Here is a 25,619-nt window from a genome sequence, read left to right on the forward strand (position 1 = left end):
ATATTTAACACCCTTCTGAGTGGTTTGTGAGTATCTGTGCAAACATCCTGGACAGATCTGTACAGACGGACAGAGGAATTATTTTGGTCCTTACTGGGCGGGTCTGTGGGTGTCTGTGCAGAGATCTACAGCAAAAGTTCTACTGTGGCAAACTAGCTAGTAGGGACCAAGCTGTACGTATGGCGCGCTGTCCAGATCTGTACAGATCTGTACAGAGCCTGGTAATTTACTGATTGTAAGCGCAAACCATGTGGCAGTACGTGGCGTCCACGCGAGGTGGCTAGAGCATTCCCACCCATTGCGCCTTACTTTATAGACTAGTCCACCACCCGTTGTGCCTTCGGCACAGGAAGGCAGCAGAGCGCTTCGCGCTCTGCTCAAGGTGCCTGCGGCACCTTGACTTCTTAATAAACATAGCAGGTTTTGAAATATACTGTATTTTTGAGATCATAATTTGAATTTGAATTTTTGTATATTTTGATAATTAATAAAAATTATCATACATTGCACAAATCCTGCTGGCAGAGGAATCAGTCTCACATTTTGTACTATAGTATAATTTATTAGTTCTCCCCATCTCATATTCTCCCGTCCCCCCAGTCACATATTTTTGTGTTGTTTTATACTTTATTGATTCTCCTGTTCTCCTGTTCTTCTATTCTCCCGTCTCCCATCTCATATTTCCCCATCCCCCCGTTCTCCCGTTCTCCATTTTTCTCGTTCTCTGGTTCTCCTGTTCTCCCGTCTCATATTTCCCCGTCCCCCCATTCTGCCATTTCTCTCATTCTCCTGTTCTCCTGTTCTCCTGTTCTCCCAATCTCTCACTCTCCTGTTCTCCTGATCTCTTGCTCTCCTGTTCTCCCGTCTCCCAATCTCTTGCTCTCCTGTTCTCCCAATCTCTCACTCTCCCAATCTCTTGCTCTCCGTTCTCCCATCTCCTGTCTCCTGCTCCTGTCTCCTGTCTCCTGTCTCCTGTCTCCTGTCTCCTGTCTCCTGTCTCCTGTCTCCTGTCCCTGTCTCCTGTCTCCTGTTCTCCTGTCTCCTGTCTCCTGTCTCCTGTCTCCTGTCCTCCTGTCTCCTGTCCTCCCGTCTCCCATTCTGCCATCTCATGTCCTTCAATTTGGGAGGTGCCTGTATCACCTTATAATAATTATAGCAGATTTTGAAATATATTATATTTTTAAGATGTCATAGCATGAATATTCACAAACAAAAAATTAAAGCATGTTATAGGAATAACTATAAGACAAATGTGAATATCAAGAAGGCTTCCAGCCAGGGGGAGGACCCTCCTTGAGTACCTGGTCAAGATGACGGCGCTGCTCCCAAGTTTTCCCCTTCCTCTGCTCAAGGATGTGTGTACGCCAAGCATCTGCAACATCACGCTGCTTCCGATGCTCCTTTGCCTCATCCAAGCGTGTGCGAACAACATCCCAGTCCAGATCACTACGCTTGAGGTCATGCACATGTTGCTCATCTGCCCAGGGTCATTCTCTTGGCCAGCTTTGCATTTTGTTGCTGCATGTGGTGAAGTCGCTGCTCTGCTGCATGGCGACCCTCTCGTCGAGTGGAGATCTTACTGTATGGATTACTGAGTTGTCTCCGTTCGAGACGCGCCAGGTGACTCTCCGAAAACCGGAAGCGAAGTTCAGCTTCCCAGTCAGTCACACGTGAAGGTGCTGGAGGAGTGGTGGATGTGGTGATGGGTGGGTCAGGCTTTCTGAGAGCTGGGATAAGAATATGGTGTCGTTCGGCACGTTGCTGCAGTCAAGCAGCATAACTCGTGTCGAGACCCTGCAGAACCCTGGCATTCCAGTCGGCAGCTGGGTTTGGCTCAAGGAAGCTATTGTGCCTCGTAGCTACTGTAAGGGACCAATCAGACAGAGAAAAAAAAACGAATGAACTCACCTGGTGACATGGCCTGGCAGCGCCGCACCGGAGTCGGACGTCACAGCGAAAAACGTGCCAGCACCAGGCACTGGGGAAGCACTGGGGATAGTACTTAGTATAGTAGCTACTGTAAATTTGAAATAAAACGAAAAACGAAAGAGAAGAACTCACCCGTCGACATGGCCCAGCGTGGCAGGCAGCTCCGCATCATGCGACACGGCAAAACACGCACCGGAGCCGGTATCAGGCGCTGAGGTGGCAGTGCTGTGAATAGTCATGCTGTTAGTGTTAGTGGGAGGCAGCAGGACACGACAGGAGGTATTTGGAGATGACGGGAGGTGTCGGGAAGTGATGGCAGGTGAATTGTGAGGCCTAGCATGAGGGTTGGGCTAGTTCGTGTTGACGTCGCAGCGTCGGTCGTGTCGGTGTCGTGTGCACGGTCGGTGCTCGAAAAAAACCACGCGACTTTCCAAATCGAGGTCTTGCCGAGCTAAGCGCAAACCACGCGAGCAAACGTGGACGCCATGTGAGCAAATGTGGCGTCCATGCGAGCTGCACGCGCGTCCCTACCCATCGCGCCTTACTTTATAGACTAGTCCACACCCGTTGTGCCTTCAGCACAGGAAGGCAGCAGAGCGCTTCACGCTCTGCTCAAGGTGCCTGCGGCACCTTGACTTGTGCCTTCGGCACAAGTAGTGAGTGGAGTGCGTTGCACTCCACTCCGAGTCCTTCTTACATATCATAGCACTTTTCACACAATGAATTCTTAGCACATTTGAACAAAAGACATGAAAATTTTAAAGCGGGTTTTGATACATGTAAAACTACAAATTCTAAATTCTATGCAATGTAAAAGTACACAACTTGTCAATCAAACAATATCAATCAGTCCTCTAAGCACTTCTGAATATACAACATTCGTCGAATTTGTCCCTTCTTCATGCTCTTGGAAAATAGCAAACACTCTATCTGGGTGAGTACAGCGAGACAAAGCTACGTAAAGCTGTCCGTGGCTGAACACAGGAGTACGTAAATTAAGCCCGACCCACTTGACACTCTGACCTTGAGCCTTGTTGATTGTCATGGCAAATGCAAGACAAACTGGGAATTGACGACGCCTGAGAGGAATCGGGTTTTCGTCAGAACTTGCATCCAGAGTGATCCGAGGAATCAGCACAGTGTTCTCTTCTTGATGGTGAACACCATCATTTCCTTCCCTGAGGATGCGACACCTGAGAACACGTGTGGTCCAAGATAGGAGGATCATACGGGTTCCATTGTAGAGTCCCTGCAAGGGGTTCAAGTTCCGCAAAAGCATAAGAGGAGCACCTTGCTTGACCTCCAATTTGTGTACAGGGAAGCCTGATGGAGTGAGGGTGTGAAGGAATTCCAAGGGGATGTAGTCATAATCTCTCTCGTTCACCGAGTCTGAGCTGGTGAAGACCGTCTTTTCTCCAGGGAATAAGTCAAGGATTGTGGTGTTGATTTCGTCCACATCAGTGTTCTTTGCAGATAGGATGGTGCGGTCCAGGAAGTAGGAGTCAGCCAGGGGAGGATGATCAGGGAGCAGAAGGTCAGAGTATAGGGCATTTATGAGAGACCGGATGCTGTTGTCATTGCAGCGCATGCGAGCAGGGAGAGTCACTGTGCCGTCTACCCCTGTGTCCCTACCAGCTCCGATCTCAAGGAGCCATTGCGCAAATTGATCTGAAGCTGGATCTTGACCGAGCCGCATATTTCTTTTCAGGTGAAAAATGCGAAGATTCCGCCATAGGCGAGATCTGCAAAAGGTAGCACCCACTATCTGCTCCCTGGATCCATGAGGCACCACCGGCAAAGTTTGCCTGAAGTCTCCTCCAAAGAGCATGCTTATTCCTCCGAAATCAGCATTGACACCCAAAAGGTCGCGTAATGTGCGGTCAAGGCATTCCAGGATGTGACGGTGCAACATTGGAATTTCATCGCAGATGATGAGACATGTGGCCTTGAGAAGCTCATGGACCATGTCGCCTTTGTTGATGCGACATGAGCTGTCCTCGTGAATGGGGATGGGGACCTTGAGTCGTGAATGAACTGTACGTCCGCCTGGAAGAAGGAGAGAGGCAATGCCAGAGGAAGCCACGCATAGGACGATCTTGCCTTCAGCACGGAGTTTTGAAGCAATGAGCTTGCAGAGATATGTCTTGCCACATCCACCAGCACTGTGGACAAAGTGCGCGTGTCCAGGTGCTTGCTCATTACGTTGCATTGCGTCATCAACCACCGCATCAAAGACCGCCCTCTGCTCTTCATTAAGAGATGGTACTCCTGCATCCACCATCACCTGAAGCTCCTCCTGGTCATACTGGAGCTGCTCAGCAATCAGCTGGTTGCCCTCCAAGGCCCCCCCATCTTGCTGCCATTTGAGACACAGGCATGGGAGGCATATCTTCCAATGATGTTCCATTTTTGCGGAGGAGGCCATCGATGATATAGAGACCAAAGTCGAGGACCTCATCTGGGGTAGGGTCGGGTATGTCGAAGGGATTGCGAATGAGACGACGACGTAGGTCGTCGCAGAAATTATCCTTGAAGCGGTTCCAAAGCTCATGAGGGCTTGTAGGATTGCAGCGGATGAGAATGATTGCGAAAAGATTACGCAGGCGATGTCCAGTGCACATGTGAGAAGCGTCCTGCAAACAATGCATCCATTCATTATCATCATCAAGCAGACCCCTGAGCCGACACGCATCCTTAAAAGTGTCACAGACAACTCCATCAACGGTACGAAGGTTTTCATAGGAGGTAGCGCCTTTGAAAACACGGTAAGTTTGATTGATACTAATCATCACAGATATCATACCTTTCACCACAGTCAAAAGCAATCTCAGATAAAATCGCTCTCCGGTGCCGGGTGCAGCGGCATACATCCTTCCTATTGCCACTGCACGTTCACATATCTTCCACGCCTTCTTGGTCCAGACGAATCTTGAGGGGAAATCTTGGTAGAGGAAATCATGAGCTCCAGCCGCCACCATATTCTCATCGGCATTGGCTTTGAACCATGCGGTGAGGTGAGTCTCCCTGACTGCTGCACGCTCAAGAACATCCTGAGCATCATCATCAGGGTCGTAGAACACCATATGTTCATCCGGGAGGTGGACCGGCAACCGGTAGACAGAGGGCCATTCGAGGTGCATGGCAAACTCAAAGGTGCGCCATGCAGCCTCATTAGAGCTGATATATCTTGTGTCGAGATAGGATTTGATCTTGTCCACAGCTCCTCTCATCTCCAAAGTAGCACGGTCATTTCCTTTGTAGATGTACTTATGAATGTACTTGACGGACTTGATCGAAACGCAGACTTCCATGTTGATGTGGCAGTCAAATTCCGCCAGAAGTTGCGGAGGATGAGGAACGACATCTTTGTTGGTGAAGACAGTGTCATTCTTTTGTATGGTACGACCATTGTCAGGTCTCGCATACTCTGGATAACCATCATCCTTCATCAAGGTCTGGGGAGTGAATGACTTTGGGAAGTGCTTCTTGCACCGTGCATTCTCCAAGCACCGCTCTACAGTGCAAGGGCCATGCAGCATATACTTTTGCACGGCCTCATAGAGTTTAGGATGGATGTTTCGATCGGGAATCTGAGCTGATATGAAGGAGTCAATCTGTTCTACCGTGCAAATTTTGTACTCTGGTTCCAGGAAGATGAGGAGATGCATGTGAGGCAGGCCGCGTTTTTGATACTCGATGGTGTACACCAATCCTGCTACCTTTCCATAGAAGCCTCCACGAATCTTCTTCAAGAGGGCCTGCTGCTTCAGATGGAATACGCGAGCCACCAAGTCTGGGCGGTCCACAGTGCTCTGGCCTGTGTGAGTGATCGTCAGTAATGAAGTCATGCATAACATGTAAAATATAAATTCTTACCTGGCAGGAGATTTTTAGTAATTTCAGGCCAACTCCCATTGGCGGTCATCGTCAGGAAGAGATCTGGCTTTTTGCAGGCACGGCAAATGGCTAAGGAGTCCTGGAGCAGCTGGTGCATGTACCGAGGACTTCCTGCATGGGAGGAGGGAAGGATGATGGTGCGGCCTGTCTCAGCTAAATCTTGCATGCCGTCATTGACGATGTTGTCTGTCAGGCCTTGGTAGCAGTCCGCCCTGAGCTTCTTTTGGTTGAACCTGATCCAGTTCAAGTTTGCTTGTTCAATAGAAGCCCAGGCATCGACCACATATTGCTGGAATAGTTTTCCGCCACGAAAGATGTTGTTGTGGTCAATGTGAGCAGGGCGAGTATGTAGGCGGTAGGCGTGGTAAAGTAGCTGGGTGACTTTCTTTGCGCGTCCACGTCCACCCTCTTCTATGTTCATAGGGATGTCAAGATGCCAGCCCTCCTCACCAGCAGGAAAGAGAAGAACATAGTGAAGGGTGGCGTATGCATGGCTAAGCTGACTGATGCGTTCGAGTCGACCCCCTTGAAGTCGTAGGATGATATCACGATTGTCAGACACCTCCTCGGATCCATCACCAGGGATGATCACAGCAATTTCATCAGCAGTGGGAAGATTATATCTTCGCCCATCTGTGCCCTGCTGAAAGTGAATGCGTGCATGAACCTCTGTGTGCTGCTCTGGAGGCTTCTCTCGCATGACTTGATAGGCCTGCTTATAAAGAGGAGCATATGGATGCTTTCGATACAGCATATCATGCAACAATCTGAGAGTATGACGGTTCAGACCTTCATTTTCAGGCCGCATGGCACGAATGTTGGTGGCTTCCTCTGGGTCATAAATATAGAGCTGCGCATATGAAGGCCGAACACCTGCTTCAGGAATGAGACTGCCCATCAGGTGGTGAAGTGATCTGTGGATGCGAAAAGCATTTGGGCCAGAGGCTTGGAGAGCTCGATGCTCAAGATCCACACCCACCGACGTGAATGCAAGAGCGCTATTGTACTTCCGGATATTATCAACAAATGTGCGGTCTGTGTATGCCTGCTGCAGCTCGGGTGGCCATGCTGGAAAGGTTGGAAGGCTGACTTGGCCCTGCAAGCAGCACATACCAAAGCGTGGGCATGTCGGGGGGGAGGCGGTTAGTCGTTCAGACGAAAAGTGCAATGCGTGACAGTTGGGACACTCTGCATCGAGAGAACCAAGAGAATGAGGTTCATCAGGCTCTGTGTATGGTTGGCCTCCATCAGGGATAGGAATGCGTTGAGCGAACACCTGGTTGATGTTCTGATCCTCTGCATTGCGTTGCTGGCGACGTTCTCGCCGTCTGTTCCTTCTTCTTTCCTCGTCCTGAGCATGCTGCTCTTGAGATTCCGGATCATTGTATTCTTGCAGTGCCTCTTCTAGACGCTCCTCTCGCTCACGAACTACCTGCTCATGATGTTGTTGGTCTTCTTCTGCCTGTTGACCTGCTCTCTGAACATCCTCCTCGTGGGCTATTTGGTGTTCTTGTTGCTGAAGGGCTTCCTCATCCTGCTGATGTATCCGCTGGGCTTCCCGCTGGGCTTCCTGCTGTTGCAGTTGGAGAACATCCTGAGCTTGCCTATTCATCTGCTCAGCTATCTGCTGCTGTAGGTGAAGAGCATCCTGTGCATGCCTGGCTTGCTGCTGCTGCAAGTGAAAGGCCTCCTGGGCTTGTCTATGCATGCGTTCAGCTTCTTGCTGCTGTAATTGCCGCTGAATCTGCTGTCGATGAAATTCCTCCTGTGCTTGCCTATGAAGCATGGCATTTCTAATCCGCTCATGTTCCATCACCTCCACCTGGAGATGGTGCTGAAATGCTATGTTGAATGGCTGATAATTTGGTTGTGGTGCAGGTAATGGTGGTGCAGGGTTAGGAGCGAAGTAGGGCAGCGGATTTTGGATGTTGTGAGGACCAACTTCACCCTCGTAATGAATAGGGCCAAACATGCGAGGGGCAGGTTGAACATCTTGATCAGCAGGCTCTGCAAATTGAGGCGGAACAATTGCTTCGAGCGGTGGAGGAATAATAGGTTCATTAGGGATTTGAGGTTGCTGCGGGGGCTGCATCCCAGCTGCCATAAGCTCTGCCTGTGCCTGCTGTCTTGTCTCATCTCTCTCCTGTTGTCGACGCAAATTACGCTGATTGCGTCTATTGTTATGAGCCTCATTCATTTGCTCGTTCAAGCGCGCATTATAATCAACTCGAGGCGGAAGATGAGCATGCTGCACACGTGCAATCGCATTTCGTGGCAAGCCGGGATACTGCTCAACTGGCAGAGGTTGATGGGGGAAATCTGGGGGAGGTTGCCATGCAAAAGGTCGCGGAACAGGCCCCGCTTGTGGCAAATTAGCCGGCACAAAATTTGGCTGTGGTGCAGGAAGCGGAGGCCTGTCCTGATTATCATGAGCAGCATGGCGGCGATTACGTCTGCTGGGAGACGTCATTTGAAGCCGATTGAGTCTGTCGTGTTCATGTTGGGAGTGACGATCGCGCTCTGGTGTGATATGATCTTGATTTCTAAATGGCACAAAGTGACGTGCAGAGATTAGCATTGTGCACCTTGCATGCAGCAATATACAGTTGGCGACTCACGGGACGGGTATATCCTGATCCATGTTCGTTATTTGAATCGTTGTTTAGCAAGTGCAATGAGTTGCCTGAACACATAAATCAAGTCAGATTTTTGCCCATTTCTATCATTTTTTATAATGAAACCCACAAAAAGGTGTATTACACTTGGCTGCAGGGGAGGGCAATTTCACTCGAGAAAGCTAATCAATTTGCTTGTGTTGCAGCAGCCAAATTGTGTAATGAATTGTGTAATGAAAGTGTTGTAATGATTTTGCTTTTCTCGTACCAACTCCCCTATGGTAGGAAAGCTGTGTTGTTTGTCCGTGTTGTCCCCGGAGCGCAGTAGGCGTGCGGATCACTGTCCACTATATCGCGTTTTGGTTGTATTTTGGAATTTTGGACTTCGTCAAATTTTCCCTCTCGAAATTCTCAACTTGGAAGGTTTTTTCTCTCAGTTAGTAAGCTTATGCAAGAAAAAAACACGCGATGTTTCTAAAAAGAGGTTTAAGCGAGCTAAGCGTTCCCATGTGGCCTTTGGCGAAACATCCGACGTTGGCGAAATAGGCGAAAACCACGCGAGCTGGCGAGGACCGCTCCCACACATCGCGCCTTACTTTATAGACGAGTCCACACCCGTTGTGCCTTCGGCACAGGAAGGCAGTGGAGCGCTTCGCGCTCCTTTGGGAGGTGCCTGTGGCACCTCAATTCCTTAATAATAATAGCAGGTTTTGAAATATATTATATTTTTGAGATAATAACTTGTCCCATTTATCCTCCTGTTGTTGTCCTGTTGTCCTCTCATAGTCCTCACATCATTGTCCTGTTGTCGTTGTCCTCCTGTCGTCATCCCATCATCCTCTCATAGTCCTCCCATCATCATCCCATTGTCCCATTATCCTCCTGTCATCCCATCCTCCCATCCTTCTGTCCTCCTGTTCTCCCATACTTTGGGTTCTCCCATTCTCCCATTCTCATTTATTTCAATTTCAATAAATATTTCATGTCATGTATATAAAACAAACTTCTGTGTTTGGTCAATAGCACTCATTCCTATCACTGTTCCTTCAGTCAGATTGAATTGAATTCATTGGTTTGCTTGTCCACGGTGGTTTCTCATATCTGTCAGAATTTGCCCCTCCCATTTGAATTTTCAATAATTAATTTATGTATATACACAGGCTACATAAACAACAGCTGTGCAAAACACAGGGGTGCTGCCTATGTATGGAACGAAGAAATTGGAACTGAGTCGGCGCTTGAAAAAACCACGCGATATTTCCAAAAAGAGGTTTAAGCGAGATAACCTGCACAACCGAAATACTCGCTCTAACCGGGGCCATGTGGGCTACGCGAAAATGCCCAAATCGTTCCCACGAGCGTTCCCCCTTGTCCCATACTTTTTTGATAGATTCCAACTCACTCGCATGGATGCCCGATGGCACACGCCTTCTTTCTGCCGCGTATGACGCCATAGAAGAGTGGGATACATCAACCTGGGAGAAGGTCGGTCATCCCTGGAAGGGCCATACTGATATAATCAACGCCATCGCCGTAAATCCTGCTGGCACGCTCGTTGCTTCCGCATCCCAAGACAACCACGTCCATCTCTGGCGGCTCTTAGATCGACGAAACATTGCCATCTTCCAGCACTCATCCAGTCGGGCATGTATCACGTTCTCCGTAGATGGCAATAACATCCTCAGCGGAGGTGCAGATAATCAGATCTCAGAGTGGGAAGTACGCAAGGGTTTTCATTCAAACGTGAGTTTCCATCCTTGACTCGTGGCACGCAATTCGACCATGCTTCATGCAGATATTCGATGATCCATGCATAGCTGGGGACTTGTCTACCGCTGAACAGCTGTTCACGCAAGAGCTCGACGCCGACGCCAACAACCATACCTCCTATGCCAATCGCTCATGCGTTATGGCACGAAAACAAGACTGGGACCGTGCCCTTGAGGATGCAATCAAGGTCAGTCATACGGACCAATCATGGCCCTCTTATGAAAGGCTAACTTTCAAATATAGTCCATCAGGATTAAGCCCTCCATGACAGGCTATATCTCCAAGGCCATTGCCCTCTGCGGAAAAGGCAATGTCCGGGACGCGAGGGTAGCATTTGACGTCGCATCTATGTTCACGAACCAAGATTCACAAACCATCCATTTTCTTCTCTTGATCAAGCTTGGTCAAGTTCGTCTCACATGCTCTCTGCTCCATTTTATATTCCAGGCCATTGCCCTCTTCAATGCAGATCAACATGACGAGGCAATGCTGCTCATCAAAGAGCTAGCTGCCGCTCGTCCGAATGATGATACCCTCGCGTGTCGCGTCGTGGAAGTAAGTATCATGCGGCTATGCTCGGTTATCGCTACTGATCTTTGCAACACGCACATTAGGCATATCTACGCGTTCAGCTCGGAACTAAGGCCTTAGATGGCGCACATCACGACGAAGCCGCTGACCACTTCGCCGCCGCCGCCGTCAACTCCAGCACTTTCCCATCGAAAATCATCCCTGATCTATGCGATGACTTTGTCGTGGTACGTTGACATGACGCATCCCAATTTTATTCCATAACTGAGTGTTTCGTTCAGCTCTTCGGCTGGGATCTTGAGTCCTTCTGGCTCACTGCACACCAGAAACGCTGTCAGGCTTTCCTTTCGGCAGGTAAAGTCGAGGAAGCCCTCGCATCACATCAACACATGATGGACGCCATCGACGAAACTGAGAAGGCCAGCTCCCTCGATTGGTCCAACAGCCAGTTTTCAATGATGTCACTTGACGCTGTGAGACTCACTCGCATTTCACTCAGACTTCAAGGAACAATGTGCGCTTGCTGCTCGTGATGACCGTATTCTTGGCGCATGTACTTCCTTCCTCAACATTTTCGCTACTGACTTAATTTGTGCAGGCAGAGATTCCGGGGCAAGATCAAGATCAGTATGATGCAGAACCTGATTTCTTCCGTGGAACGCACGGCGTGGGTGCAACAGTGCATTTTATCGTTCATTTCTCACTCATACACCATTCATGACAGCATCCTCAAATGTCCAGACCACAACTTCAGCAGCGCTCGGGGCGCTTCAAGAAACTCAGGCCCGCTGTGACAAGGAGTCCTCATCCGGTTCCTCCACCTGCACCTGCACCTGCACTCACACCACCCACCGCCCTGCCACCTGCCACTGCTCCCGCAACCTTCAAAGCCCACGTCCGACACTTATTCACCTGGCAACCCGTCGTCAAAGTTGCTTTCGCGTGGGGTCGAAAGGTGCGCTCGGTCGATTTTATTACTGTCTTGGGTGTCTCATGCATATATCTACAGCGCAATGCTGCAGCGGGTGCTCCTGCTGATGACGATTCAGATATAATACGTGCTGAATATGTCGATGATGATCCACAGGACCCCACTGCTACACAGCAGCCCAACACACAACAGCAACAACAACCAGTAGCGGCACAGGTAGCCACTGGGGAACACGGAGGTGGCAAGTCGTGTTTCTGCTGCTAGCGTTTTTCGTCGATGTCTTCGGGTATTTCACTTTTGTCATTGTTCTTGTTTTGATGCGACATCTATATTGACTTGAAGCAGTATTTTATTACCATAGTATCCTTCAGATTTATTCTGGTCCCTATTCATAGCTGATGATGCCCTCCCTAAGTGATATAAATTACAGAATGAGTCGTTGGCACACGATATTTGCACAACCTCTCTTAACGCGGGACAATGTAACATCGTAGCGGCACTTGTGTGCCTGTCCCCGACCCCAGTTGGTCGCTACTGTCAATGCAAGTTATCGAATCTACAATTATTACTGACATATAGTAGTGCACGGGCCATCCCGCATGTCAAGAAAAATTGAAGGTACCAGGCCATCACGTCAGCGATCACAGTTCTGACGAGTCGCTGTGTCCATTGGGTATCTCAACGAGAATTCGACGAGCCATGAGCATATAGACTAAGTATAGAAACGGTTTATCAAGATATTATATCAGGAGAATATCGGCTTGGCGTCGTCGTGCGGCTAGCCGATCGCGACATGCTCCCCTTGACTGTGTTGAAAGGTACTTTGTATGATTCATCCCTTTATCACCTCGATGTTGCAGGGGCCGTACAAATACGAGACAAGCAAAGTGAGCGAGTGGTGGAGCGAGAAACAGGAGTGACTTGGCAAGGATCACCAAGCAGCTGAGGGGGGGGATGCAGGACCTCTTTGTCGTGTGCGCAAGGGGCGTAGGAAGCAATCGGAAGGAATCGTCATACAGTTAACCTCTGCGACAAGCTCAGCTCCAAGCGGGGTAGGGGTCTGCCAGTTGTAGTATGAGTTTCTGTGGTTGTGGTCTGCAAGGTCGCAGGTGTGGCCACGCCGCCAATATTAGATAACCTCGCTGGTGTTGCGCTGGCACTAGCCTTGGTACCGTGAAGTGGAGTGGCCATTGTATTATTGAGGGTGAGGAGTGAGTGTAGACAGCACGCGTTACTGTGGCTCCAAACACGAGCATATGCAATACAATAGAGCGCGTTGGCGCAGCATAGCCAAAGAAGACAAGTAAAGCGAAGGAGTAAGGAGATACTTACCTTCATAACAGCGTTAATTCCATGCTGCACCAGCATGTGTGGAGCGAACTACGATCCTGGATATACCTCGTGTTACTTGCTTCACGCGAGACCAACCACATGAGCTTTATGACAGAAGACGCCCCAAAATGCACCACATAAATGTACCGGAAGTTGGATGCAAAGAGTGCAATAGCAGGTGTGCCTCCCTTGTGGAGAAAAAAAACATTAGAAAGAAAGTCACGAATGAGCAACGAGGAAAGAGAGCCGCGACTGGTGTTTTGGGTTCAGAGTCTCGCTGGGTGTCGAGCGTGTACCCGCTTTTACGGTCCTGTACAGTATAGGACCGGTAGTTGAGCCAGCGCTGTCATTTGAGTAGGGCTCGGGGAATTAGGGATCCCGCTCTGGTTGACCGGCTAATTAGCACGACCAATTGTGAAGGCCTAAATGACGAGTGTAAATGACAGCAAATTCACTCAAATTCACCCATAGCTCTTTGACGCTGATTTGCGCTGATTTGCAGGTGAATTTGGTCTAATTGACCGTAATATACAACGAAGCTGCTTATTTCCATTCCTCCCACTCATCATCCATCGGTGTCGAGGACGAAGTCCTGGCCACCACCTTTGGCGTCGACGGACCTCCACGAGCAGCCATTGGCTGTACAGGGTGGTCTGACAGAATATCGAGGAGGTACGTGGATGATATGTCAATGTCTTTACCCACATTGAACTCCGTGCTTTTCACACCAGCTAAACCCACATGGTCCGCGCTATCACGCCAATCCCCATCTTCATCATCCGAGTCTGAACATATACCTTGATGTTCGCTGGTCAAGCTCGAAATGGCGTCCACGGTCACGATAGGTGGTCGAATAGGTGGCGGGACGACAGGTGGTGTCTCAGGTTTACCGTGGATGGTTGCATACATATCTCGCCATTTGACGGAAGGAGCGACTGTTGGTTCTTCGCTCACGTCGGCTTGCCAGCGGTGCCACTGACGAATCTGTATATGTTCTTTTAATGTTGAGATGTCTTGGCTGCTCTGAGTGGGGCTGTTAAGCCATGTGATTGTTGAAACTGTCCTCTCGTCAGCCATCGACACTGGTACGACGGAGTATAACTTGATTGCAAGGGCCTGGACATAAGAGTGAGTCAAATGAAAAAAAAAATATTGAACAAATGTTACCCCAAGGACTCGCGCGTTTTCGTCCTTTTGAACAGCCAACCACCAGTCTCGAACATTCTTGTGCTTGCGAATCTTACGGTTGAAAGGATCCACTCCTTTGTGATACTCCTTGAGCTCGACCTTCAATGCCTGCAGAGCCTCTCGTGGAGTCAATCCAGCGAAGCGGGGATTTCTCTCTTTCATAAGCTTCGCGGCAGCTTGATCTGACCTTACCCCATCATAAACATCACCATACTCGTGCTTGAGCATGAGCTGAAGGCTCGTGCCAACTCTCTTCATGATTGAATCTTCGGGGGACACAATACTGTATGCCCCATTTGCTTTCGTCAAATGGATGGGAGGCAGGTCAAGAGGATTGATATTCTTGTAGATCTGTGCAGTTCGGTGTTCTTCAGAGCATCAGTTTTGTGACGACACTGCAACGAGTTGTCCACCTACCTGGGTGCAAGAAAAATGCCGTGATATATGGATCATTTGGTGCGTCGTTGATCATCTGATTGAACCGCGCATTTGTAATCGCGCGAATGGCCAATTTGGTCTCTTCACGCAGTCAAATTGTATTGCCTCGAAGGAGTTGTTCCATTTGTGCGACAATGGCAAGCCAGTACAGATAGACGTCTGCGCATGTTGTATGCGCAGATTCCAGACACTGAATTGCCTTCGCGTATGGTCCCGTAATTGCTACAAGCTTGGCTAAGGCAACTTGAAACATTAGCGAATCTGTGGTGTTCGCCTCGAATAAATGATTTCATCCCTGCGCAGATGTTTGCGAGTTGTTACTTGGATCAAAACGGTACATAGTATCTTACCTTCACGTCAATCCCCAGACTCGGATTGCTAACTATGGCTTGCATTGCAGGCAAACAGCGTTGCAGTGAGGCCGCAGACCAATGAATGTTTGCGAATCGAGTTTTGCTGATTTTCTCTAGGCCCCGGCCAATTTTAAGAACACCACGATGATAGTTGAAGTGCTCCATTGCATAGCCTGACTTGTCCATGAAAGCCAAAATCTTTCTAAGATGGTCAGAGACCTGCAGGTAGGGTCCGAGTCATTAGCCTGAATCTTGACGAGTACAAGTATCACTCACCTCTTCAAATTCGGGCAGCTGACATATTTGCTTGGAGCACAGTGATAGTAAATGACATGCATCCTGGAGGTTTAAGATATAAGGCTGCTTTGCCGACAAATCTCTGCGGCAGTTTTTCGTGTTTCCAGTGTCATCTGACGATGAGCCGGAGAAGTTATAGGGCCCGATATCGGCAATGACCTATCGCAACATTAAGGTGAGCTTTACATTTGTGCACCGAGCGGGGTACAAATTGGACTTACACCCTCCAACAACTCTCCAATATATTTGGCTGTATGACTGAGCATCGAGGCGTCGTCGAGCTCAAGCAGAAGGGTTCGCCTGTCAGCAGTGGTGACATGAACAGTGTAGAATGATTTGGGCTTCCGGATTTTTCCACCATCAAACGTAATGGTGAGATCACGTTGTGTTTTCAGATAGTTGAAAATCATTTTTGTTATTCTTGCAGATTCGTTTGGAATTAGTGTATCGGCAAGAGTCGTTGCAGAGGCAGGCTTGTAGTTGGCATTCAGAATGCTACAAAAAGCCTTGAATTCATCTGAATCAATGATGTGTGGTGGGATTCCCGTACACGTCACAAGTAGCATGAGTGCTTGGTCACCTTTCTCCTTTAGTGCTTTATGACCTTCGGTAACATACTTCTTGTTGAATGACGCAACCTGTTTTGAACTTGAAACGACCTGCAGCTCCATCCTTGGTTTCTTCATCGGCCGGTCTTCCACCTCCAATAGCATGACGTCATTCGAATCCGAGTCCGACTTTGACCCTGCTTCTAGGACCACACCTTTTCCCTTCCCTCGTACAGCTTTGGAAGCCATGTAATCCCTAGCTTCTTTGCGCCACTCCCTCGCCATACTCGGACACTCATTGGCAGCATGCTTCATGATTCGTTGCCGAGCTCTTGGCCATGACCAGGTGATGTTACAGCCACGGCTGGCAATGCACCGAACAAGTTTTTCCCCAGTGGGATCACTTGCTAAATGGCAAGGCTTCGAAACCATGCGAAGCAGTGGATGCATCTTTGCTCCACCTTTTCGACTGTCCTCGTCTTCGCCAGCACTGATATACCAGTCATCATCGAAGGTTGCCAATATATGGCTATCGAGCTTCTGAACCTTGGGCTTTCGTTTCCCGGGTATCTGAGTATGATCAGCCGTAGTTGTAGTATTAGACCTATGTATTATGGCAACTACCATTTTTACCATAGACACTTTTGATGGCAATTACCAGCAGCACAACTTGACCTAATCCATGGCATTTGCTGGTTGTAGTATTAGACCTAGTATTATGGCAACTACCATTTTTACCATAGACACTTTTGATGGCAATTACCAGCAGCACAACTTGACCTAATCCATGGCATTTGCCTGGCCCTATTTTGCTGGGTGTTTTGGCTTTCACAGCCGCATTTTTTGGATTTTTGAAACTCAGCTATGTTTTCAGTCACAAATGTGTTTTCCACATTTGTCAGATGTTTTGGTATGTTTTATTCCGCAATTTTGGCCTCCAAAAGCGGAAATTCATAAAACACATCCTGTTTTGGTCACCTCCTCATGTCAGGCCTCCCCACATTATTCCCACACTCCGCATTTTCGCATTTTTAGTCACCTACTGTGGGAATTACCCCACAACACCCAAAACATCATCCCAATATGGTATACCACATAATTATAATTATTCCCACACCCTCCCCACCTCACTGCAGCTTCACCACTACACCACAATAGGTCCTCCCTTGTATCTAAGTAGTAGTTTGGTATATACATGTATAATATTATCTAATAAACCGCTTTTTTTGTCAATTTGTGTGCCTGCTCATCCTCCAGGGCCTTTTTCAAACAGGGTAGGGTACAGAACATTTTCGCATTTTTGCCCCTTTGATAGGGGGGTGTTCCAGGACATTCAGAACACATTTATGAGCATATATGAGTAGATTCCCATCTTTATTTCACCCCCTGAAGTGTCCTACATCAATAGATATAGCACATATGCAAGAAAACACAGAATATGTTCTCATTTGATTATTTCTAGGTGAACAGCCTTGTAAAAATGATTCCCAGCATCTATTTAACAATAGGAACAATGTATCAGGAGCCCAGGACCATAGGATAATTCCCTGTTGCATGGTGTGCCCCCCCTCTCCTGGTGGTTTACCCCCTGTGAAAAATTTTCCTGTAGGACCGGACCTCAATTGAGGCAGGGGGTCTATTCCTATGTATATTTGAGGTAAGTCTATCATATAGCTGGCCCAGGACATACATAGGATCCTGCTACAGGAACAAAAACATAGAAAATCGCATTTTTGACACTTTTGATGTTTTGTAGCCCCTTACACTTGCACAAATGACCAGACCTGCTCATATATGATCAGTAGTACATTCACAAATATGTTTTGTGCCAAGGATCAGCCCTACATAGGGTGCAAATGTGATATATGATGTACAGGGGCTTTTCTACTGATAAGAAGCCTACATAGTAATCAAGCCTGTGATAAGTAATCAAAGACCTGGGATATGTCCTATATATGCCCCTGATGATAGATCTGAAGATTTAGAAAGATCCATTAAGGACTGACTGAATGACAAGTAAAACCACATATGTGTGAAAAGTGACAATTGACATCTTTTCACACAAAGTTACATTTATATATGATACAGGTCAAATATTTTATTAACAATATGTAGGATACATTGTAGACTACTAAAGGAACATATACTACATACTGCCCTGAGGTTGAAGGGTGGTGGAAGGGATGTGGTGTATATCTGAGTTGACCTAGCATCAAAATGCTACTATTGCTCAACTGACCATTTTCGATGTTTTGGGTCTTTGAACTTTCCCACACTCAATTTCTTATCTATTTCACTTCCTCAGCACTCAATTCTTGTAGGATTGTTCTGTACATTTAGGACTATGATACTGAGTATATTTGAAATCTACTCCAGGTGTCTGATTATTAAATTTTGATGTATTGAAAGTATGGGATCCTTATCAGTAGAAATAGCAAGTATTCACACTAACTCAAACCTCTGGCCTATTTTGAGCTGATCCTTGTCACAAAAAGCAAGTATATATACTATGATAATGATATATGAACAGGATGTATTATTTATGCAAGAGTAAGATACTGAAAACATCAAAAGTGTCAAAAATGCGATTTTCTATGTTTTTGTTCCTGTAGCAGGATCCTATGTGTGTCCTGGGCCAGCTATATGATAGACTTACCTCAAATATACATAGGAATAGACCCCCTACCTCAATTGAGGTCCGGTCTGTTGAGTTATACAAGCCAAAAACATAAGTTTGCGCCGAGAGCGTGAACGTGCGTGCTTACAAAGCACAAGTAGCGGACTTAAGTTTTAAGTTTCAAAGAGAAAACATATAATATAAAAGAGATGTACCTAGGAGATCCCCTAATATTAACATCTTGCGCTCACACGAAATCGTCTGATCCAAACAATTCTATTCATCTACGCCTCGTATCCAATACTCGTAATCTAATCAACAATAGGTTATGAGCCCTGGCGTGCGCAAATAAATATCTATCTATTATATCAGACGAGATCTAACTAAAAATCAAACCCCTAAAATGACAGACCAATCTACTGGTTCATCGTTGACATCGTTGTATCGGATCGAGCATTTGAACGACACCAATTGGCTCGGATGGAAGCGCCGAGTAAAGGCGATCATGTTTGAAAAAGGAATTGAAGGGTATGTCGAAGGTACCGTCCCCAAGCCTGCACGTGGCCCAGATCCAGTGTCGGCACAGAGGGAAGCGGACATAGCGAAATGGGAGATGCAAGACCGTAAGGCCCAGACTGTGATTGAGCTGTCAATAAGTGATAGCCAAATGATTCACTTAGCTGGAGCCAGAACGGCAAAAGACATGTGGGATCAATTGAAAATCGTGAAGGAATCACGAGGTAAACAAGCGATCACCACATGGCGGCGAAAGTTCTATAGAACGGTCGCCGATGAAGGCGATGACGTCCCCATGCATGTCAAAAATATGAGGGAAATACAAGAAACCTTACATATGATGGGAAGTCTGGTGACGGAGGAAGACTTCTGCACCGTGCTCATCTCATCGTTACCGGAATCTTGGGACACCTTCACCACGACGTACCAGATTAGGATGGGTGATACGAAGACGATCACGTCACATGAGTTAATCTCCCTTATCTTGGAGGAGAACTCGCGACGAAATGAAAAAGATGTGAAAGGAAAAGGAAAGGAGACTCGAGAGTGCGCTTACCTTGAAAGGAAAGAATTTAGGGAAAAGGAAGCGAGAAGATGTGAAGAAGTGCCGGATCTGTAAAAAGTCCGGCCATACCGAAGCTGAGTGTTGGTTCAAAGATAAGCAATGCTCTAACTGCGGAAAAGCGGGACATACTAGAGAGAATTGCTGGAGCAAAGGAGGAGGAAAGGCGGGGCAAGGCCCGTCTAAGTTTCCTCTCAAAAAGCGCATCAAAAATGACAACGCTCACGTCGTTGATGACGTAGAAGATGTTGCCAAAGAAGCGCAATATGAAGAGGAAGATGTTGCCTTTTTTGGCGAAGAGATGCAGGTCGAGCCGATCGAGGTCGAGAACCAGACAGTAGTCGAGGTCAATGATCAGGTCGAAGACGAAGACCATATTAATGTATCTAATAATAGTGATGAATACGAGAAGCTTAGCTATTATGATTGGCTGGCAGACTCAGGAACGACATCACATATTACTAAGATTCGATCCGCAATGACGGATTATGTTCCATTGACGGATCACAAAGTCAGCGGGATATCTAATGAATCCCTTAAGGCTGAGGGACGTGGAACAGTCGAACTAGTAAGTACGGTAAATAAGCAGCAGGTAACCTGCAAGCTTAAAAATGTATTATATGTACCGCGTGCCTCAAACAACCTTCTATCTATCACGCGCCTAGATAGAGAGGGAGGACATGCCATAATGGGTAACGGCGTAGTAACCTTAAAAGTGCGCGGAGGACGCACAATAGCCAAAGGGAAGCTTCAAAACGGGTTATATTTATTAAACTCTCAGGCTAAGTTACATCCAATAACTAAAATATATACTACTCGAGAGGAAAAACCTGTAGATTGGCTTACCTGGCACAAAAGGTATGGGCATATAGCCTTTAGCGGTCTAAAAAGACTGCACAAGGAAAAATTAGTTGAAGGTATGAATATTGATGAGAACTCACCTATGCCGCAGTGTGAAGCCTGTATTCAGGCAAAGCAAACGCGTGATTCATTTCCGCGTAAGGCTGATGATCGTTCTGGATCGATCGGAGAACTCACACACAGTGATGTGTGGGGTCCAGCCAGAGTACAGTCGATTGGTGGATCTAAATATTATATTTCATTTATCGACGACTGTTCCCGTAGGACCAGTGTCGAATTCATGAAAAATAAAAATGAAGCTTCCACAAAAGTAAAACAATATGCGACGTACCTTAAGAAGCGCTGGCAAGACCAACCGAAAAGGTTCTGAGTCGATAACGGAACAGAATATGTGAATAACGATCTACAAACCTGGTGTAAGAACGAAGGGATTGAGCTAGAGACAACTGCACCGTACTCACCTGAGCAAAACGGAGTCTCTGAAAGACTCAACCGAACGTTAATAGAATTAGCTAGGGCAATGTTGATCGAAAAAGACTTACCGGAGTCTTTATGGGCAGAAGCAGTATCTCATGCTGCTTATATCAGAAATCATGCACTGACGCGAGCGCTGCAAGGCGCAACGCCGGAAGAGCTTTGGAATGGTAAGAAGCCGAATATAACTCACCTACAAGAATTTGGGACACCGGTATACGTGCTACAAGAAGGCACAAATCAATCTAAGATGAGCCCAAAGTCAGTAAAGCAGATCTTTGTAGGATTTGCAGACGGACCTCGTGCCATCAAATATTATAATACCCGTACTCACCAAGTTCGAGTGTCAAGGAACTATAAGTTCCTAACACAAATCACGCCAAGCGCATCTGATGCACAGCGCGAGGGGGAGTTGGATAGGATGGACGCGCAGTCATCAGAAACTGACGCAGTATCACCTACAAAAGGAAAAGAAGACCATCAAAAACAAAATCAGCGTGATGATCTGATGGGAGAAGACGAGAACTCACCCTTAAAAAGGAAGCGTCCTCCCGAAGATGAAATGATGCCTAGAAAATCTAAAAGACAAACGGTAAGACACGACTACCAACAATTAAATGACCCAGAGCCAGAATGGGCTTACCTCGAGTATGAACGTCATGAGCTTGAGGAAGAACTCTATGAAGAGGATGTAGTTCTCGCGGCCTTTGTTGAAAACGGCAGCTTCGAACCACACGAGCCTAGATCATTGAAAGAAGCACAATCATCAGATGACTGGCCGAAGTGGGAAGAAGCAGTGCGAACAGAACTCACCCAATTAGAGCAAATGGGCACCTGGGAATTGGTAGATCCTCCGAAAGATCGCACCCTAGTAGGGAACAAATGGGTCCTCGTAAAGAAAACTAATAAAGAGGGAGAAGTGGTCAAATATAAGGCACGGTTAGTAGCCAAAGGGTACTCACAAATACCGGGCATGGATTATACAGATACCTTTGCCCCGGTAGTACGCCTTGAGACGATACGTTCAGTTATGTCCACAGCCGCATCCCTTGATTGGGAAATGCAACAAATGGATGTAAAAGGGGCGTACCTTAACGGCATATTAAAAGAAGAAGTATATATGGAGCAACCCGAGGGCTACAATGATGGGACCGGCCGAGTATGTAGACTACGAAAAACCCTCTATGGGCTAAAACAGTCGGGCCGAGAATGGAACCTAGAGCTAAATAGCCGTCTGACGAGTATCGGATTCAAACGATTGAAATCTGATCCGTGCACATACATCAGAAAGACCGCGGAAGGAACGGAAATAATTACCGTATGGGTCGATGACCTATTATTATTCGCGGATCACTCAAGTCTGATGGATGGATTAAAGGGGCAATTAAAAAATATCCTTGATGTCACTGACTTAGGAGAACCGAGAAAAATTGTTGGGATTGAGATCACACGAGATAGACCTACAAGGTCAATCCGACTCACACAGACCAAATATATTGAGTCTATCCTAGCAAAACACGGACTCCAGTCATGTAATTCAGTAGGAATGCCACTAGATCCAAAAATTACACTTGAGAAAGAAGCGACTGATGGAGAAGGCAACCGAAGTAACGGGTATGCATCTTTGATCGGGTCGTTGATGTATTTGGCGGTAGCCACGCGTCCGGATATAGCATATGCTATACAAAGACTTAGCTCGTTTACTGCTAACCCAGGATTAGCACATTGGGTAGCAGCAAAACGTGTTCTAAGATACTTAGCTGGAACGTGAGAACTAGGAATAAAATATCAAAATAACAAGGCACACGACCAAAGCCAAATTCGATTTGTCGGATGGTCGGATGCAGATTATGCTAACGACCCGAGAGATCGGATATCTATATCGGGATATGTTTTTAAACTAGGAGGCGGTGCGATCACATGGAGTTCAAAGAAGCAAAACGCAGTCACGCTTTCGTCAACGGAAGCAGAATATGCTGCGATGGCTCACGCTGCACGTGAAGCTGTATGGCTTCGGAATTTATTTGAGGAATTAAATTTACCTCAAAATGATCCAACCGTTCTTCATGGTGATAACATGTCCGCATTAGCGATTGCGCGAGATCCACAGTACCACGCGAGATCTAAACACTTTGATGTGAAAGATCACTACATCAGACAGAAAATTCAAGATCGGGTAATTCACGATCAATACTGTCGCACTGATGAGATGATAGCAGATATATTAACGAAGCCACTACATAAGCCGAAACATTGGAAATTTACTAATGATCTAGGCATGTTTTCGGCTTGAGGGGGAGTGTTGAGTTATACAAGCCAAAAACATAAGTTTGCGCCGAGAGCGTGAACGTGCGTGCTTACAAAGCACAAGTAGCGGACTTGAGTTTTAAGTTTCAAAGAGAAAACATATAATATAAAAGAGATGTACCTAGGAGATCCCCTAATATTAACATCTTGCGCTCACACGAAATCGTCTGATCCAAACAATTCTATTCATCTACGCCTCGTATCCAATACTCGTAATCTAATCAACAATACGGTCCTACAGGAAAATTTTTCACAGGGGGTAAACCACCAGGAGAGGGGGGGCACACCATGCAACAGGGAATTATCCTATGGTCCTGGGCTCCTGATACATTGTTCCTATTGTTAAATAGATGCTGGGAATCATTTTTACAAGGCTGTTCACCTAGAAATAATCAAATGAGAACATATTCTGTGTTTTCTTGCATATGTGCTATATCTATTGATGTAGGACACTTCAGGGGGTGAAATAAAGATGGGAATCTACTCATATATGCTCATAAATGTGTTCTGAATGTCCTGGAACACCCCCCTATCAAAGGGGCAAAAATGCGAAAATGTTCTGTACCCTACCCTGTTTGAAAAAGGCCCTGGAGGATGAGCAGGCACACAAATTGACAAAAAAAGCGGTTTATTAGATAATATTATACATGTATATACCAAACTACTACTTAGATACAAGGGAGGACCTATTGTGGTGTAGTGGTGAAGCTGCAGTGAGGTGGGGAGGGTGTGGGAATAATTATAATTATGTGGTATACCATATTGGGATGATGTTTTGGGTGTTGTGGGGTAATTCCCACAGTAGGTGACTAAAAATGCGAAAATGCGGAGTGTGGGAATAATGTGGGGAGGCCTGACATGAGGAGGTGACCAAAACAGGATGTGTTTTATGAATTTCCGCTTTTGGAGGCCAAAATTGCGGAATAAAACATACCAAAACATCTGACAAATGTGGAAAACACATTTGTGACTGAAAACATAGCTGAGTTTCAAAAATCCAAAAAATGCGGCTGTGAAAGCCAAAACACCCAGCAAAATAGGGCCAGGCAAATGCCATGGATTAGGTCAAGTTGTGCTGCTGGTAATTGCCATCAAAAGTGTCTATGGTAAAAATGGTAGTTGCCATAATACTAGGTCTAATACTACAACCAGGGGTGGTATGATTGACTTTGATTGGCTTTTGTTTTGTAGAACTCGAGTCCGAGACAAGGACTGGCAACTTTATAGTTTGCCATCAGTAAGTCTATTTTATTGGACGGAAAAATAAGATTTAACTCACAGCTTTTCCCGCGGCAAGAATGAGGCCTCGCGCAGCTTCGAGAGTGTCGTCAACCCATTTCTCCAGGATAACATCACCCGGAAATCTCTTTGTCCATGTTTCAAAAACGTGGACTATGGCCTCCATCTCTGGGCCTCGTTCAACAAGTTTCAGGCCATCAACTCGACTGCCCAACCTGACTTCTAGCTCTCGATTGACGGCAGCAGCCTCGCCAATGTCCACAGCCCATTCAGCATCTGGGCTGAAGTTCGAGAATTTATACTTTGACTCCTTGGGAATAGGTATGTCTGCTGGCAATGCTGCAAGACAGAGTCGTAGTTCAGCTAGTTGATCCTTGAGATGTTGTTGCATTTAGCTTTGTGATGGGGAGGACAATACTTTTACAATATTTCTGCGACTCGAACTTCACAATTCTTCGGATTCTCGGTGATTGTCTGAATCGGCAACCAAATCTACTTATATATTTTGACTATGACGAGCCAGGGTGTTCAGAAATTAAGCTTTTTACACTGTTCCAGCCGAAACCAGCCGAACTGAACCAGACCCAAATTCACCCAAATTGACACCCCGTTTTCGAGGGTCTGAAATTCACCCTGTCATTCACGGTAAATTAGCAAGGCAAATTAGCTGGGCAAATCAGCCCACCCCAAATTCCCCGAGCCCTACATTTGAGCCGCTGGATGTGCATTTAGCGTGTATGATAAATCAGAGGAGAAATTCACTTGCTTACAAATGTGCAGTTACGGTTCGAACTGTATGATCGTCATACGCTCTTCCACGTTACTGCTCGTCTGTTCATCAGGTAACTGACCCGAAAACGATAAATTCTTAGCTAGCTTTGTCTGATCTAAAATCTGCATAATACTTATCAGAATTATATGCCATATGAGAATGCTTTAAATACCCGGACTTAGTTGGGTGGAATCCGCCAAATGCACAATTGTGACAATCCAGTTGTGTTGACCTGTCAGCTTACCACCAAGATGGTGCGTATTGCAACACCCACCTGCCGTGGCAAAGAAATATTAAATTGTTGGGAGTGACCACTGTCACCTAGTCGAGGACCAATGGCAATGTACTGCAATGATGCCGTCCCTGGTCATGTTATGTAATCTCTGATTGTTTGTACTTTCTTCCAAATCACTGAACTGATGCTAGCGTCAGAAAAAGCTTT

At 46.7% G+C, this 25,619-nt stretch overlaps 4 protein-coding genes across 4 annotated transcripts; 1 reads left to right on the forward strand and 3 right to left on the reverse strand.

Moving 5' to 3' along the window:
• Window positions 1-781: 781 nt before the first annotated feature.
• Window positions 782-2,168, reverse strand: DEU56DRAFT_758776 (uncharacterized protein; the record flags this gene model as incomplete). Its single annotated transcript, XM_041350262.1, has 5 exons — window positions 782-1,131; window positions 1,289-1,477; window positions 1,581-1,720; window positions 1,909-1,989; window positions 2,062-2,168. 5 exons carry the CDS (start codon window positions 2,166-2,168, stop codon window positions 782-784), a joined length of 867 nt encoding a protein of 288 aa, XP_041205096.1.
• Window positions 2,169-6,547: 4,379 nt separating this feature from the next.
• On the reverse strand, window positions 6,548-7,534 carry DEU56DRAFT_742781 (uncharacterized protein; the record flags this gene model as incomplete). The annotated part of the gene is made up of 1 exon (XM_041348964.1): window positions 6,548-7,534. A coding segment is annotated over one exon (987 nt), but the record flags the coding sequence as incomplete, so codon positions are not given.
• A 12,594-nt stretch (window positions 7,535-20,128) lies between these two features.
• On the forward strand, window positions 20,129-20,377 carry DEU56DRAFT_697578 (uncharacterized protein; the record flags this gene model as incomplete). Its single annotated transcript, XM_041347262.1, has 1 exon — window positions 20,129-20,377. A coding segment is annotated over one exon (249 nt), but the record flags the coding sequence as incomplete, so codon positions are not given.
• Window positions 20,378-24,436: 4,059 nt separating this feature from the next.
• Window positions 24,437-25,548, reverse strand: DEU56DRAFT_758780 (uncharacterized protein; the record flags this gene model as incomplete). Its single annotated transcript, XM_041350263.1, has 6 exons — window positions 24,437-24,744; window positions 24,954-25,038; window positions 25,091-25,121; window positions 25,190-25,299; window positions 25,422-25,451; window positions 25,525-25,548. The coding sequence occupies 6 exons, from the start codon at window positions 25,546-25,548 to the stop codon at window positions 24,437-24,439; spliced, it is 588 nt and encodes a 195-aa protein (XP_041205099.1).
• Between the last annotated feature and the right edge of the window lie 71 nt (window positions 25,549-25,619).

This window comes from Suillus clintonianus (genome assembly GCF_016758775.1).
Source record: "Suillus clintonianus strain FC179 chromosome Unknown DEU56scaffold_76, whole genome shotgun sequence".
Taxonomy (NCBI): domain Eukaryota; kingdom Fungi; phylum Basidiomycota; class Agaricomycetes; order Boletales; family Suillaceae; genus Suillus; species Suillus clintonianus.